Below are 17869 nucleotides of genomic sequence, written 5' to 3'. Positions count from 1 at the left end.
AGCCAAGAGATCAGTTGACTTAGGCTTCGGCCACGCATTGAGCGATGAGCGACTGAGCGACTGAGCGACGCTCTCTCGAGCGACGTAAAATATTAAAGCTTAAAGAATTGTGGGGGCCACGTAGGCGCTGAGCGACGAGCGAAGTTCTTGAGCGTCAGAGCGTCGTCGCTCAGATTTCTATTATCGCTCAGCGACAAAATGCAAACAATGCAAAAAATATGCCCGGAAAGTTTAATTTCGGCTGTTCAAAGCCGAACCGTTTTATGGAACGACATTCATAAAGAGTACAAAAATAGAAATGACATAAAGTAGGAGTTATTTGTAACTGTACAGGAAGCTTTTATTTAACGTTTTTATTTTTTTTTTTATTATTAAAATATAATTTTTTTTAATATGTGTATATGAATATATATATTTATTTAAAGTGTCATTATTTAATCAAATGACTTAATATCAGTCGCTCAGTGCGTGGCCACCTCACTCAAAGCGATCGCTCATTAACGTCGCTCGAGAGAGCGTCGCTCAATCATCGCTCAAATCAAAAAATTTGTGGAAAAATATAACATACGAGGTGTGTTCAAAAAGTAAGGTGACTCTTCAAATTTCGCGAATTTCAAATTTTTCGATTATCGATTTTTTTGTTTTGTTATATTGGTACACTCTTCCCTAACATCTGTACCAAGTTTCAATGGAACATCCTCTTTTGTTTGGTTGTGAGAGGCGTAAAGTTACAAGTTGTTTTGCGAGCTCGGCGATTTTTTGCTATCGAAAAATATGGATCAAAGGATTTGGATTTTTTGGCCAAAAACAACACCACAATAATGCCTCAGCCACCATATTCACCGGATTTGGCCCCATGTGACTTTTTCTTGTTCCCAAAACTGAAGATAATCGAAAAATTTGAAAAATTTGAAATTTGAAAAGTCACCTTACTTTTTGAACACACCTCGTATAACTTCTAAAAGGTTTCGATAATCGAAAAATTTGAAATTCGCGAAATTTGAAGAGTCACCTTACTTTTTGAACACACCTCGTATTATATTTTTATAACTTCAAAAACCAATAACATCAATATACACAGTATAATATTTAACAACACTGATGACTTTGGCATCCATCATACCTTTATTATGTACTTATATTCAAGCGGATTATTATTAAAATTATACGTTTTACTTTCATCTGGTATGGGGTGTTGGTTGAGGAGTTTGTCTCCTTTGTTTGGCATTGATTTCATTCTTCTAATAAATTTAAAGAAAAGTAATAATTGTACGAGCAATAGAAAACAACAAATTAAGGTAATGACAGTCCTTGTCTGTGTTTCAAATGAGACCCAATATTGCCAAGGGGTGAAGTTGTACTCGCAGATATAGTAGTCATCTATACCACTAGATCGTCTCATGTACAGCGAGGAGTTGACCAGTACCAGGCTTAGGTAGGTTTTCTCAACATCAGGCTCCGTGCCAGGCAGCCAACGGGTGAAGTTCAGAGGTGTATTCATTTCGTGCCAGACATAGGGATAGGTACTTTCGAAATTGTGGCCTGACGTGGCAAAAGTACTACCCTCCGGAAAGCCTCTCGATACGATAGTTTCCTCCAGTTGACTCAGTTCATCTGACGTCTCCACGGACACAAGTGTTGACACTCTTCTCCAGCAGTCTTGCCTCGCAACAAACCAGTCGAAGTAGTGACCAGTCTAGGAAAATCCCAAAAAGATTGTTAAATTTCCATAAAAATTATAATAAGAAACAAGATGTATTATTTTTTCTAACCTTTTTTATATTTAATGACAAAACGGTAAACGTATTTTCCATTTTATTTATTACTTTCACAACTCACATCCTTTTCGTTTCCAATATAATAAAATCCATCTCCGATCCTAATAAAATCATCTTCACTTCTACACACAGCTATAAGTAAGAGCATTATAAATATTCTCGATTGCATTTTGCGTTGTTTTCCCGTTTGAAGATAATTCCGAACTGAGCTTTGACGGAAAAGTGCACACAGCTCTTTGCCAGGCAAGCCTTATCGTAATAAACTAACTTAGGGTTATCAATGAACATTTATACTTATACTAGTATTTCAAAAACAAAAATTCCTTAGTATTTGAGGACTTACAACTTGTCATTTGAGTGTTAAATGAGACGCAAAAGGTAGCAATCAATTTACAAGTGTAAAATAAAAGGAATAGAATTGTTATGGTTATTGATATCTCGTAATCGGAGGCTTCCATTTTAAAAATCAATTGAAATTGTTGAATTGAAATGTATCTATATGCACTATCTCGCTGATCACTCACTATCTCGCTGATCACTTACACTTTGATTAAACTTTCCATAGTATTCATAGTTCTTAAAAAGAGCCGATTATTTTGAGATTTCGCCACTTTAGCTAGGTACATTTGTAGATAATAAATCGTTGGATGATCAGTGTATCACAGAACGGGAATCAGTGCCGTTCAGAGTTTGTTCGCAAATATCAACCGCTCGGGTGTAGCAGGATTCACTGCTCATTATAAGCTCTCCACCGCGAAGCGTGAGGATCATGCAATTGCGACCCATTTGGGGAGTCGGCTCATCCACCGCCCAGTTAGTATAATTTAGGGCCTTGGCTCTGCCAAAATAGTTCCAGTAGAATTGATTATCACCCGGCCAACGATGACCGGCACTCCAGAACTGGGTGCCATTCGGGTAGCCCAACTCGTACAAGTGCTGGGACAGAATGCGCATCTCCTCATCACTGTCCAGGCAAACTCTCGAGGTGCGCTTGTCCTGGTAGCAAAAGTTGTGGAAGGATGTGTGCTGTGGACCAAAGTAAGAATAAATATTTTCCATTGATTAACCTTTATAATAATAGTTTAATTAAGTGGAGCTTTTTGTTTTTGTACAAACTTTGAGGAAAAAGCTTCTTTTGGTAAGAACAAAGCTCTAAGCACCGTTAGTTTGATGATTTTAAAAACTTTTAAATAGCCATAACGGTCGATGAACTTGGTACCCCTTAAACTAACTAACCGAGATCAAGTCATAAGAGGTTCCTTTTTGTGGCTTTTAACCAACTTTTGAAAACAGAAATATAGTAATATAGTAAAGTGTAGTAAATATAATATAAAAAATGAATGGGGTGTATCTTGCTTAATCCTAGGTTTTATTTGCTAGCAATATAGGGTATTCCATAGTCGTTAGAGTAGATCAAGACTCGAATAAACATTATAAAGAATGTATGAACATGTAGAATGTCTGTGTTTTTCTGCTGATAATGAGAATACAAGTAAGGAAAAACAAGTATTATATGAAAATAAAGGGGAATTTATCAACATTTTTTAAGTTCTTATTAATTTGGAGTTTATATTTCTTTTTGTAGAAATTTTATAAAAAAAACTTTCTAAATATTAAAAGTTTCCAAATATAACAGTTAGGCATTTTCTTGGTTTCAATTCGAGTTTAAACCAAGTCTTTGAACAGTGTAGGGAGTCTACCAGCCGGCTTGGTCGAAAACGGCTGGCTTCGATTAGGAACGGCATTTTGCGCTTTACGCCTATCCGTATATATATATTTCGTATATATAACATGCATAATGACAGTGTTTTCCTGCTGATATGAGACTTAAGCCAATTCCGTTGATTGACAACAAAGTATTGTTTACTTACAAAACGAGAATAAAGTCGATTCGAGAGGCTAAGCATTGTGAAAAACATATTGTTCTTAAGTAAGTTCTTATTAATCATCACAGTTGAGACTTCAAGGAACCCTATTCGAACATCGGACTCTACTTTAAACATACCTCACCGAACTACTGACTCACCAGCGGTTCTTCGTCGGCAACAAAGTAACAGTAGTTTTCGCGGACCCTCTCATAGGGTATTCTGCACCGCACTCCATTCACCGAGTGAGCCAGGAAAAGGAGGAGCCATAAGGATAAGCCCAAAATGAACTCGAATCGAAATTTGCAATCTTTTTTCCGCGTCCGTCGTTTCGGCATTGTGCTGAAGTAAAACTGCCAGCAGTTCGAATCAAGGCGTTATCGCCACGCATTATCACTGTGAGCGGGGTGCTCTATCAGTAAAGCGCTTGATTTGGCTTTTTTTTGCTGATAAGGCTTTTTACTGGGCTACTTCAAGATCACGAACATTAAAAGCTCTAGTTCCTTCCCTTCCCTTTAGCCTTCCATAATACCGAAGAACGTTAAAGCTAATGTACTTCAAGTTCGAATCATATTAATGATACTTTTTAATTTCTGCCTGAAGTGTTGCATGCTTTTATGGGTAAAGTTAGAAAGTAGAAAAATAAACGGATAAATATAAATATTAGTACAAAAATTTTACAAATCATTAACGTCCAGTTTTAAAACATAGGTCTGTACATATTTAAGGACGATCTGTTTAGTCTATTGGTATTCCTTACACATCCATATGGTAATGGGTAATCCGCTTTGCAACTCAGTTTGGGATCCACAGCGAACCCATCCGAATGCAACTTATCTCTTCCCTCAAATTTTGGACCCACTGTAATAATTTGTTTTCCCCTTATAAAACTGTTATATCGAATATGCTCTTTCTTCGAACATTTGGTATGTACATATATGTATGCAGCGCCTGCCTGCTCGCAACGCCCACCAGGTGGCGTCTTGCCCTTTTGGCATTTCCCTTTGATTCGCTCATTCGCCTAAGCCAACAGTTGAAGGAGAGCGAGAGCAACATACATCAAACGAGCATCGAACAACGGCTGCAACTTCAAGCCGCCGGTTCGGGTAGAACTAAAAAATAAATGATTTAAATATTAGCCGTTTAAATTTTGTCCCTTCTTTTATTTAATTTGAGCGTTAAAAATTTGTATCAAAAATGATTTTAAATATAATGAAATCAAAAAGCAGAAGTTAACTCATTTAGTCGAAGGCGCAGAATTATAAATTTGCTATCATAGATCGTTTTACAAAAATGTATCAGAAATGCATAATATGGGTGGTGTTAAAGTTTTTTAATTATTGGTATCGTTAAAAGTTTAAATGGATCGCTTATCCTTGGTTGTATTTGATGTTTTATTTATCGTTCTGTGAAACATACCTTGTATTTTTAAAATTTCTATAGATGTTTGACCTGTTTGATTCGAACAGTTTGAACCGAACTCGGCTCGAACTCGACTCCGACACAACCCCTGAACTCGTCAAACCTATAAATATAAGTATACCATATACTCTCAATTTTTCTTTCTCCGTTTTCGTGCCGCGCAGAAATGTTCGTTGCTCCGTTGTTAAAAACAGTGAAAAACTGAGGGAAAAGCGTGTAAATTGAGCTAAGAAATAACAGTGCGTGCATTAATAAGCAATATATTGATAAATATAACAATTTAACTGGGATATTCACGGTTAAACAATGTTTTTGGTGCTTTTTTGGTGCTAAAACGACGCCGTCGCACTCGCACTCTCTCTTTCTCTCTCTTGCGGCGTCTGTGTCTCTCTCCCTCCTCCTCTCAACTTACGATTTGCCTTTATGCTGGGCATTCGTTGAAGATTGTTTACGAATAGCTGTGTGTGATAAAAGTGCAAATAAAAAACAAACTTGCAAAAAGTAAAAGAAAATAAAATCCTATGGAATCTGTGAATTATTGCGGTAAAAGCACAACCACAAAAAATATTACGAAAATGAGCCGGAAAATGTGGTGGCTTTCTCTGCTGACGCTGGCTGCGCTGCAACTGCGCTCGGGCAGCGAGGTAGCGGCACATTTGAATGTTTTCCTAAATCCCGTGGAAGTAATGCGTTTATTAGGTGAGTATTTCCCCTTTTTTTTTTTAATTTCTTCCCTAAAAACCCTCACTTTCTGTCTGTGCAAAGTAAACAAAAGTTAAGCAATTTGTGTCAACCAATTAAAAAGACAACTTTAAGTTTTCATTCATTTATTCATTGAAAAAAGCGTACTTCCCTTTTAAAATTATGTTTGTTTGTTTGCCCTCGCTCTGTCGCCTCTCTCGTTCCCTCCAACGTTCTCCATCTCTGTCTTGCGCATGCCGCAGGTGTTGTTAAACAGTAAAACAAATAAACAAACCACCCACAACAACAACAGCAAAGCCAACAGCCAACTTTCGTTTGCTTCGTTAGGAAATTTTACGCTTCGTATAAAAACAAAAAAACAGAAAAGAAGATGAAGATGAAGAGGAAGCAGCAGACACGGCAAAATATAAAGACAACAACAAAGTCTGAAAATCTACATGCTGCATTCAATTTATCTCCCTTGGTGGAGAATATTTTTGAATATTTCTTGGAACTCAAATTCTTTAGCTCCCCAAATAAAAAAACAGCATGAGAGCTTGCTGAGAATGAGATGGAATGAAGAGGGGGCAAGAGAAAGAAAGAGAGACGAACATGCAAACGAGATGACAACGCAAAGGCGACAACAACAAAACCAAAAAAAAAAAAAAAAAACAACAACGAAAACGTGACTGCAAGGAACAGGGTGTATAAGAAGAAGAGAAGTGGGTGCGGGTGGTGGTGGGCGGGGAATCAGCTGTGAGGGGCGGAAGAATGCACAGTGGGGTGGATTTCATAAATGCCATGAAAAACAGATACAAAACAAAAGTTTCAAATTCCTTTCCTCGAATAATATCATTTATTTAGAAAAGTTTTAAATTAATTAATAAAATGTTCTTAACTATCAATATTTTACGTATCATATAATACAGAAACATCCCACTGTACCCCACCTTCTTCCCCCCTCAGAGGGCTCACTGTATTTTTGGCAGTATTTTGCATGACAAGTCTGCCCACTGGAGTTGCTGTTGCTGCAGCACCAGATTTTGGCATGCAACGTGCCTTGTTAAATCGAAGTTTTCTTTATCTTTTTCTAACCATGTGTGGGAGCAGTTTCGCTGACGACGACGACTACGATGACGATGCGCATAATTTTGCGTATGCATTTCGGTTTTGCGATTTCGGGGGCGTGAAATCAAGTATACAGAGTATTCCGGGGTCTGTGGGCTGCACTTTGCCAGCAAAACGTTGCAATTTGTAGATCCGCGGGGTAATTAAGACAAAGTCGAAAAGTTTCGCAGACTTGCGTAGGATATATACATATAACCATGGTCATAAAGAAATGCGCAAATGCTTTGTACTCCTCACTCTGTGGGCCATAAATCAATTAAGCTGCATAATTTGCATTTGATTTGTGTGCGCAAAAAGGGGTTTATGGGTTGGGGGTGGGGATAGTGATGGTGGGTTCTGCGCGGTCTTTAGCCAAAGTTGGCGGCTTAAATAAATTTCATTTGCATTTACGCGTAATTTATAGCTCGCCGATGATCGCACAAGTTAAGTTCCTTTATTTTTTATCATCCCGACAGGGGTCCCGGCAAAGTTCAATGCTAAAAAGTTTGAGTCATAAAGTCCATGGGATCTGACAGTCATATGAAATACGATCCAGCTGAAATGGGTTGGGCTCACGATCGAATCATCATTATGTACATTTTCCAACTTTATTTTCATTTCGATTCCAATCATATTCCTCAGAAATAAACCATCACACTCGCCGTAGAAGAGCACCCAGGGAAAAGTTTAACGACTTTTTTGCCTCTGTGACACGCGCTACATTTTAAATAGCCAAAAGTGCGTTATTTAAATTTAATTTTATTGCCTGTCCTTCCCTATCCCTGCTACAGTTTTCGTAGTTTTCCCTGTTTCAGTACGTTTTATGGCATTTTATTGACGATTTGGAATTTTTCCAACTTTTTATGGCGACCGTTTTTGGGGTGCCTTGATTTCATTTTACTGTTTCTTGCTAATGCTAATGAAGCTGCAATTAAAAAGAAGCAACTGAATTGGGGAAAAGCGGAGATTGTAGAGACTTTGCCAATGGCTTTGGCACGATTTTCACACTCTCGAACCAAAGAATGTGCTAAAATGGCCACGCCCCCTCGCGAATGATCGATTGGTAGCCGCTTTGGGCCATAAATTAGCCGCTATGAAGTCGAAGATGATACTGTAGAGAATAATGGGTGAAAAGGCCAAGTTGGATGTGTTAAATTTACCACCAACTGTGCTAAATGAATTGAGAGCCCGAGGGCCCAAAGTGTGTGCTGGCTTTTGTTTAGGCCAATTTAAATATTTTCATATTTGCCTAGCTATCGGGAAACATGTATTGATGGCTTTTGTTATTTGAAGTGAGCCGCTGTTGCTGCTGCTGCTGCTGCTGCTGCTAAGCGGCTTACAACGCAAACAAGCTGCCAAGGTACAGAAAAAAAGTATCTCGAAGATACACACGACGTGCTACTGTGGCAACTTTTAGCACCTAACCGAAGCTAAAGATGTTGCTTGTATCCATCGGACGGCCGTAACAAGCCAGCCATGTATCTCGTTTACTTCTCCGTTGTTTTTGTGTTTTATATTTCTTGTTGTATATATATTTTTGTATCTTGTGTTTTGTTTTTCCCCGCAGCCTAGAGTAGAGACATTTGTGCGCTTCTCCAGTTTATGGCTTGTTCTTGGCTGCCTTTCCAAGATCTCGCCATCCGATAATTGTAAACGAGCAGGCCGTTTCATCTGGTCGTGCTAAAAGCCTTCCGAGAAACGCCACCGATCCTCACCGTGGTGTCGGCTCCCCCTGCTAACGGTTTTGCTTTGGCTTGCTACTTGCTACTTGGATATGATCAGCAGGCATGATCTATATTTTAATTGGTGTTTGGCAATTTATTGTCCAGCTTCGCCTTTCGTTGGGTTAGCTAGTCGAGTCACACATAATGAAGTGGCCATTAGCTAATGAAGCTGTCCCCTCTTTGAAAGTAAAAAATGGTAAGAAAAACTATATACAAAGAGAGAGGGTGGGGAAAGTTTATAGACCTGATCGTGCCAGTTTTTGCTATACGATGTGCTAGCATTAACAGCTCACCTGACAGATCGTAAAAAGTGCTATCCTAAGGAGTTGACACAGCTGTCCCGTCAGCCGATCTTATCTGTTCAATTAGTGTGACCGCGAAAGCGGGCAATAAACTGGAAAGATCTTGATTCGGGGTAACACCTCTTAACTTGGAAAATGTCTTTAGTTTTATATCTCACAATAAATTAGTTGTTTATTTAAATGTTTCAATTTATGGGTTGAGCTGGGTGTTAGATTGAAGATTCCGCCGTATAAAATCGATTTAACTTTTTTAATATCTTAAAAAGCAATCATTTGGTTATTAAAAAGAAACTGAAATCTATTGCTCACCTGATTTTTATCCGATCATCTCTGACTGCATTAAATCTATTATCTTCTATGGCCTCGGTTTATCACGCTGTTCTGTGATCATTTCCGCAGCAGCTTTCTTTGGTCCACGATCTTCGGAGATATTTATCTGTTCGTACGTGACTTATGAGCCAGTCCCAAAAGTTCGTCGTGTCCGGGCATTGGGATCAATATTTCGATTTTATTTTCAATCTATTTCTAAATGCGATCGAAGATCGTGCGGCCTCGTAGGCCTATCGATTTCGAATTGATGGGCATTTGGCGGGTCATAAAGTCTCCTCCCCAAAAGCCCAAACAAGATCTCTCCTCCTTCTCCGATTTCATTACGATTATTTGATAGCAACAGAGTGTCGCATTACCCGTCGACGTGTTTGACATTGGGAACTGCGATTTGATTAGGCTTGGTTTATCGACCAAATGTGAGGCTCAGGGCCATTTGCATACTTATTTTATGGGTTCATATGTCTGGTGACTGTAAACCGCCATAAACTTGGCTAAGCCCCGGCTTAAAGCCATTTCCATTACCATCCAAAACTATTGACAAAAAAATTGGCATTTAAACAAATGAAAATCGCATAAACCGATTGCAGGCAATAAAAGCGACTGACTGCAATAATTTTTTCCTGGCAAATAATAATAAACGTTCAATGGAGTGGGCCACGATTCTTGTCAAAGGCTTACTGAGAGGTGGAGGGGAGAGACGATGACGATGGCTCCTCCGACTGCTGCTACTGTGTGGTTATCACTGGGAACTGACAACTCTGATAACCCCGCCGGGGGCTGCACGATGCCAGATGCAGAGCAACGATGAGGCAGTGGAGCGTATGTCAATAATAAATATCAGCCATTGTTTGCCCGGCTTGTGCTCCCTATACAACATATATATATATATATATAGTTGAATATGCATGCATATATTGTATGGCGAAAAAGGAATAATCATATTTACTTTAAACAACAACAAGCGGCATCAATGAAGCCCGATTTCTGTTTTTCCAGAGAGAGAAAACGGAGCTTAAGGGGCTATTTTAGAAACAAAGAAATCTTATAAAAAAATAGTTTTTTAAGATTTCAATGAATAAAGAGTATAAGGGGTGAGCCTATTTTTTCTTTACTATTTAACAAATTTTTAAATTGAAATTCTAAAGAACTATTTTCCTAATCTGTTTTCAAATCCAGGCTTATGTAAAAGCTTTTCAATACCATCCTTTTTTTCTCTGTAGATTTGTCGCAGGAACCGAGTTTATTTCCATGTCACTATGACATGTGGGCGCTGCAAGATGGGGCGTGTCAGCTTTGGGCAACTGCAGGGATGCAAAGATGCAAAGATGCAGATGCAGTGGGTGCATCTGGTCTTTTGTTGTCGCTGCACTGTGTTTATTGAGTTGTTCGGTGTTTATTTGGGTTATGCGCTGTGGGAGTTTTCCGTTGCAGAAAGTTACATGGAAAGTATTGAAGGGATGGCGAATAATACCCATAAGAGTGGGCGGTGTTGGAAGGGAATCTGTATAAAAACAAGCCAACTGCTTGTTTTGTGGCAACATCTAGATGCATCGCTAACTAGGCATACTATGGCAATTCGTGAGATGAATGTGCTGCTAACACGATTTCGCTGACATTCCCACAATGGGAAAATTCGTGATACGCTTTGAAGTATATTAGTATAGATGGCATTGCTAACTGGCAGATAGTGTGGCATCTGGAAGATACTTATCTCTATGGAATTTATCTTATACATATGACTTGAAGTTGTTGAAGAAAAATTTAAAATTTAGTACTGCTTTAGGTTATTATTGTTTGGGTTTTTTGGAAACTTTGTCTTAACGAACAGTTTTAGCTTGGCCAGCTGCAGCCTCTCGAAGCTCAATTATCTTCACACACCATCACTCTTGACCCGCATCATTTATTCATATTTTTAGCAGGCTGTCTGTCCTCTTCGCTGGCAACTCAACACTCGAAAGACAATAGAAAACTGACAAAAAAATGAATAACGATTAAGGTTAATTACTATTGATTCTGGATATTACAATAAGCCGGTCGCTTCTTTTATTTTTGTTGCTTTTGTCAGCTGGCCAGCCAAACTGTTTGGAAAACGTCAACTCTTGAAATTTGAATGATTAATTTGAGCTAATTTTCGGTGGGCCCCAAAGAGCCAAAAAAAAGAAGAAAAATAAAATCTCCGCGTTAACTGTGCCAAAATGGCTTCAGTTGGCAGAGATTTTTGCCCTAAAGAGATGGCTAATTTTGCTGGCACAAATTTGTTACAATCAAAAGCCGAAACCGAGAACGATGAGCCCGCGGCTGGAAAAAAGGCCAACCAAGCAAGGAGAAAAAAAATATTAGGCAAAACAAAAGGAGCAGCATCATTTATCATAACGACGTGAGGCAACTAAGAAACGATTCACACAAAGATACGGATGCGAGTGGGGGGTTTTTCCAGGGGGGTTGGAGTGCCAGTTGGAGACATGGCTCAAAAACATGTTAAATGTTGACATGTGGTGGGCGTTCGTTTTGGGGGTGGTGCCCAGAGCTTGTAAGCGAGATTGTTGTGCGTGATAAGCTTGAGAGAATGCGGGGGGGAGGGACTTCGGGGGTAAGCTTTGAAGGCGGTTCCCGGCAGGCGCCGATCATTTGTTTTATTTATTTTTCGATTTGGCCACAAACTGCACAAAAGACCCGGAGCAGATTTCAAGCCAATGCAGCCAAAGTGACATATTAGCCATTAGATGGTGGGCGGGGAAGCCGGAAAACCGAAGCCTGGAATATTGGCCTGGATGGTGGGGTTGCCGAGTCGTCGGTTCAATGCGGTTACGGTGCAGATGGAGTCGCTGGGCCATCATTTATCATCTATTGCAATTTTGTTTGCCTGGGAGGATTGGACAAGATAAAAGACGCCAGAGATACCCAAAGACCCCGGAACAAGCCAAGGGTTGTCCATCTGCACCACGTACAAGTCTGTTTGCTTAAGCAAAATTACTTGTAGTCACAAGCTGAGCCTGGGATATTTGTCAAATGGAGATAATGGCCAACGAAGCCATGAAGTTGATGAAGGAATACGACAGCAAATCGAAGGTGTTGCTACTGCCACTACTTTTCATAAATTACCCATCACTTTGGATTCATTTATATACATCAGGGATCTATCGTCGATATAGCCTTAATTTATCTTACAGAAGACCTAGTTAAGAAGTCTATAAATAATGTAAAAAAATATCTAGTTTCTTTTAGGTACGAAGTCTTTCTATAAACTATACAAAATTTAACGAAATTAAATTGCAAAAAGTTAGCAGAAAATTTAATTTAATGGAACAGCCTCGTTAACCTCGAGTAGTTAATTTGAAAAACAAATATTTTTAGCCTTTGGCCTTTGGAAACTCCCATTCAGATGGCACCCCACACCCAGCCACCACTCCCTGCCCAAAAAGAAAAACAAAGTTATGAGATGGCCACTGCCAAACCGCTGACCCCAAAGAATGACCCCAGCGAAAACTCTAATTTTTTTTTTGCTAGTCTTTGTTTCGGTTTGGGAAAAATCAGCATAGGAAATCGGCACAGCGGAAAGCACTTCACGAATTGCAACGCTAATTACATGAAAATGGAAACCGAACCGTAGACATTTTTTCCGTTTTTTCTTGTTTTTTTATTTTGGTGTACTGCCGAGTGTCTCCGGCCAGTCGTTTCGGCGGTTCTATGTGGATGCCCCACCGCTCCTTGGAAGCGGTGTAACAATGGTCACGACGGCGACTCTGAGCAGTAGCAAGCTATTAAAAAGTTACAAAAAAATACTCGCAACGACAGCATCATGACTGCACGCTCCGAAAAATTCGACATACGATATGGGAGACTCTAGACGCCGCCACCACCGCCACTTCTTTTTTGCAGCTCCTCATTGCAGGCACGCCCACACGGAGAGAAATGATTATAGATCTGTGGATAGAGTTTCATATTCTAGATACCGATTTTAAAAATCAAAAATGAAAATAGTTTTAAACTTGATCTTTTGTAAAATATCTTTGTATCAACTTTCTTTAATTCCAACTTCCTATAAAACTAATAGGATTATGTAAAGATTTAAAGATATTCTCTATGTGCGATAGAAAAACCAGCCAGTTATGAACATGGCGGATAATACGAGTACAAAAAGGTTAAAAAAGTTCAAGAGCCGACCCGCGTTGGGCGCATGCAAGTGACATTTGCTCGTGACATGAGGTAGACGACAACGAATCCACTTCAAGACGCGGCCCTCGACAATCCCCAACCCATCCCATAGCATATACCCTATCCGAAATCCCCAACCCCATGCACCTTATAAAAATGCAATAGAGCGGCAACTTTCACATGAACCTGTGAACTCTAAGCCCAAGTGACGACGACTCTTGGCCGGGACATCTTTCTGGCCTCGGTGAAAAGGGTCAAATGGGAGAGCGTGTCTGAGGCTGAAATGCTGCCTAGAGGGAAATTGCGACAGAAGGGTCGAGACGCGTTGCATTTGATTAAGAAGTCATGGGCGCTATTTTTAAAATGCTGCCGAGGAATTTGTCGTAGCCGCAACAGCAACGTGCAACATGTTGCACATTGCAAAGGAAGTCGGCAGGGCTCATTGGGGAGCCAAGTCTGCATGGCCCAAGTAAATAATGCACTGGAGAAAATCATGAGACTTGCCAGGAGACGAGAATAACCTCGAAAATAGCTTGGAAATAGAGAGAAATGATGTTAAAACATCTTTAAAAAATATGTTCATTTTAATATCGGTTTATTAATTGGATTAAATTAGTAGCTATATTCAACAGTCGTTTGTAAATCCCCTTTTTTAATTAATAGATTAATTTTTTCAAGTGCATCTGTATACCCGCATGTCTGACACAATTTATACGCCACCAAGTTGAGCCATTTGCCGGGTCTGCCTTCGCCATCGCCTTCAACCATATCTACTTCTACGTCTAGGGCGATGTCTGGCGAGGAACTCTGTCTACCTACAAGCTCGCTGATTTTTATTGTTATTGCCAGTTGTCAAAGGAAGTGCGCGTGGCGTTCCTCTACTGGGGTGTTCCAGCGATTTTCGTAAATTATTTCCTGTGCCACAGTTTGCCAGTTTTATTTTGGAGGAAAGTTGAATGCACTGAGTGCACTGATTGCACCCAAGTGGCATTTGAAAATTGGGCAACGACTGAGCGTCATTGTTGATCAATGTGACTTACTTAAAATTTCCGATTTGTGTGTGGTCCAGAAAAGTCTTGTTAGGGTGAACCTCTGGAACCAGTACAGAACTACCTGCTTGCATCATTATCATTAGCATAAGACGTCATAACAAACCAAATGAGTTGGCAATCGCGGCCAGACATCTCTACAAAAAAAAAAAGAGGGGAAAACAAAAAAAATAAATAAAAACACTACCGAAGATGCTTCATTAACTCGAAGAATCGGCCTGGGTCAAACCGCAATCGGCCAGACAGGCAATCGAAGTAAGAAAAGGGAACAAATCCCAGACATGGCTCATTCTGTTTGTCTTTACCTTGTTCTTGTTTTGCCAACCTCAGATCATCACGGTGTTCCATTGCCGTTTCTCCCTAAATCCAGTTCGTGCTGTTGTTCTACATAGATTTCCAAGCGGCCACAGTAGATACAGATACAAAATACAAGATACAACCGATGATAAACTCGAAAATAGTTTCCAAGGAATTCCCTAAACTCGAGCGGTTCGCCCGTGTTTATTTATATAAAATGTTGCCGGCGACCGTCTGTGGATCGGGTTGGGCAAACAAGCCTCTACAAAAACTCATTGCACTGAGTGCATTTCGAAAGATTTACATACAAAGTAGTGGATGAGTTTGTTTTATCAACTAGCATAGGGCGATGTTAATGTTCTTGTGGAGGATATGGAATGTGCATTTGTTTATTTTATAGAACATTAAATAGTACTACGAAATTATCAATGGAGTTTTAGAAGATTATCTTTATTATTATCTTTAAACTATAAAATGTTTTCGTATAATATTTACTTAACGAATTCCCGTATCTTTCTCATTTTCCAGGTGTCTCTGCTGAGGTTTACTACGTTCGCGAAGGTCATATAAATAACTACGCACTGAATTTCATTGTTCCGGTTCCGGCGAATGTCAAGGACATTAGTTTTACCTGGCAATCTCTGGCGGGACGTGGCCTTCCCTACAGCATCAATGTGGTTAGCTCTGATCAGGACGTGCTGCCTCGGCCAGCAATCAATGTGTCCCACAGTGGGGAAATCCCCACAAGCATTCAAACGTGGTCCATTGCCCTCAAGTGCAGCGGGTTTGAAGGCTGCGGAGGTGGATGTGACTGTTAGTCTGGAAGTGGTGCTGAATCGTTCTTTAAATAATGTGACTCACCTGGTATTCCGGCGCAAGAAGATCTGTCTTGTGAGTGATAATGCTGAAGATCTATCGGATGATATGGATGATCCCCAGCTACTGGAGACTGTGATGTTGCCACCAACTGGTTTGATCACCCTAGTTGTGGGTGTTTCTGTGGCCATGGGTTCTGTCTGCCTACTGCTGATGATTGCCTATTGCGTGAAAGGAGCAGCCAATAAGAGGCAGCATCATCAGCACGGAGGACAGCCGATGAGAACGTCGAGTTTCCAGAGATTAAACACCCACCCGCCTTGTCAGTCTTCCATGGGATCGGCGGCATATATGACACCCTCGATAATAGCCCCGATTCATGGTTCCTCGTTGCCTCGGAAAGTCCCAGTGTCCGTGGAACAACAACATCCGGAGGAGCTGCATCGTCGTATTTCCGAGTTGACCGTAGAACGCTGCAGGGTACGACTTTCCAGTCTCCTGCAAGAGGGAACCTTTGGCCGAGTTTATCGCGGTACATACAATGATAATCAGGATGTTCTGGTCAAAACGGTGGCCCAGCATGCTAGCCAAATGCAGGTATTGCTGCTTCTCCAGGAAGGAATGCTGCTCTATGGAGCTTCTCATCCGGGAATTCTTTCCGTTCTGGGCGTTTCTATTGAGGATCACACCACCCCATTCGTTTTGTATCCTGCTCTGAATAATACCCGTAATCTGAAGCTGTTCCTTTTGGATCCGGCTTGTGCTCGCACTGTGACTACCATTCAAATTGTGATGATGGCATCGCAACTGTCCATGGCCCTGGATCATCTGCACAGCCATGGTGTGGTACACAAAGATATTGCCACCAGGAACTGTGTGTAAGTATACTTAATTTTAAATAATCTTTTTAGTTACAGCAATCTTATCGATGACCATCCTTTAATTCCCTTACAGAATTGACGATCAGCTCAGGGTCAAGTTGTCTGACAGTTCTCTGTCTCGGGATCTCTTCCCCTCGGACTACAACTGCCTGGGAGACAGTGAGAATAGGCCTGTTAAATGGATGTCTCTGGAGGCTCTGCAGCACAAACAGTTCTCCGAGGCCAGCGATTCGTGGGCCTTTGGAGTCCTGATGTGGGAGCTGTGTACCTCGGCTAAGCAACCCTATGCCGAGGTAGATCCCTTCGAGATGGAACACTATCTCAAGGATGGATATCGGCTGGCCCAGCCCTTTAACTGCCCCGATGAGCTGTGAGTATTCGAATTGATAGATATCTTAAGCGATTGTTTTACTAATTTAATGGTACTTCTTTATCTGCTCATTAAAGGTTTACGATCATGGCCTATTGTTGGGCTCTTCTACCTGCCGAGCGTCCGACCTTTGCCCAGCTGCAATCTTGCCTCTCCGAATTCTATTCACAAATCACGCGCTATGTCTAGGACATCAAGATTATCAAGTTCATCCGCATGGAGATCGGCTCTTTTGAAGAGTCGCTGAGACTTAACCTTAGTTAAATAAAGTCCTGTAGCTTACTCTACTTTGTTATAAAGAGATTTGCCAAATCGAATGTTTAGCCAAGCCCTGGCCCATTATATGTACATATAGTTAAGATATTCAAAGCTCTTTAAGTACTTATCACTAAGCTTACTCTACGATAAACTTGACTTTTACCACATAGATCAAATAGTTCAGTTTGCACATCTCCCTCTTCTCTAATCCATCAAAACTAGCTAAAAACGAAAGCCGAAATCAAATATAGTGATATTTATAAATAGGATTAGTTAAGCCTAAGCCCTTAAGATAACACCTACATATTTATGATGCATATAATACATGTTGTATGTTTAGCATTTTTGACAATTTACCGTTTATATGAGAGATTAAAACATGATATACAAATATATACACACACATATATACACTCATATATATATATTATATGTATGCCAAAACAATTCCTGAAATTACCAATTTGTTTTTATCCGATTTTATGGTTTCGTCGTTAAGGTTTTATCACCGTTTTCTGAAGGGTTCTCTTTCCAGCACAAGTCACGCCTGGGTCCTCCTCCTGGAACCTTGAGGTCGTGGCTTAGGCTGTCTCCCACACTTTTCTGGTGAAAATCGCCCAGGCAAATGAAGGAAATTTACGGCTTTCCTACTCGAGAGCACCCAAGAAAAAGGCCTGGTAACAAAGTTACGTTCACGCACACAAATTAGCCATAAATTTTAATTTTACATGACAATGTTTTTTGGGCTCAAGAAGAGGAGGAGGTAGGTAGGTTTAACCTGAAAAGAATTTTCCCAGAGACCCTGGAAGATGAATCAATTTTTTTTCCGCCTTA

At 40.2% G+C, this 17869-nt stretch overlaps 3 protein-coding genes across 3 annotated transcripts; 1 reads left to right on the top strand and 2 right to left on the bottom strand.

The window, feature by feature from the left end:
- Positions 1-1106: 1106 nt before the first annotated feature.
- Positions 1107-2386, bottom strand: LOC121529668. Its single transcript, XM_017214380.2, has 2 exons — positions 1840-2386; positions 1107-1696 (listed from the first exon to the last, which is right to left on the bottom strand). The coding sequence occupies exons 1-2, from the start codon at positions 1945-1947 to the stop codon at positions 1118-1120; spliced, it is 687 nt and encodes a 228-aa protein (XP_017069869.2). The 5' UTR covers positions 1948-2386; the 3' UTR covers positions 1107-1117.
- LOC108107030 lies at positions 1805-4182 on the bottom strand. Its single transcript, XM_017214381.2, has 2 exons — positions 3805-4182; positions 1805-2804 (listed from the first exon to the last, which is right to left on the bottom strand). Exons 1-2 carry the CDS (start codon positions 3979-3981, stop codon positions 2430-2432), a joined length of 552 nt encoding a protein of 183 aa, XP_017069870.1. The 5' UTR covers positions 3982-4182; the 3' UTR covers positions 1805-2429.
- Positions 4183-4861: 679 nt separating this feature from the next.
- On the top strand, positions 4862-17446 carry LOC108107029 (tyrosine-protein kinase Dnt). Its single transcript, XM_017214377.2, is given in 5 exon segments — positions 4862-5764; positions 15239-15492; positions 15494-16404; positions 16481-16777; positions 16855-17446. Coding segments are annotated over 5 exon segments (1752 nt in total). The 5' UTR covers positions 4862-5586; the 3' UTR covers positions 16967-17446.
- The last annotated feature ends 423 nt before the right edge of the window (positions 17447-17869 follow it).

Source organism: Drosophila eugracilis, unplaced genomic scaffold (genome assembly GCF_018153835.1).
Source record: "Drosophila eugracilis isolate 14026-0451.02 unplaced genomic scaffold, ASM1815383v1 contig_952, whole genome shotgun sequence".
NCBI classification, from domain to species: domain Eukaryota; kingdom Metazoa; phylum Arthropoda; class Insecta; order Diptera; family Drosophilidae; genus Drosophila; species Drosophila eugracilis.
This window is presented reverse-complemented; position numbering and strand designations above follow the sequence as displayed.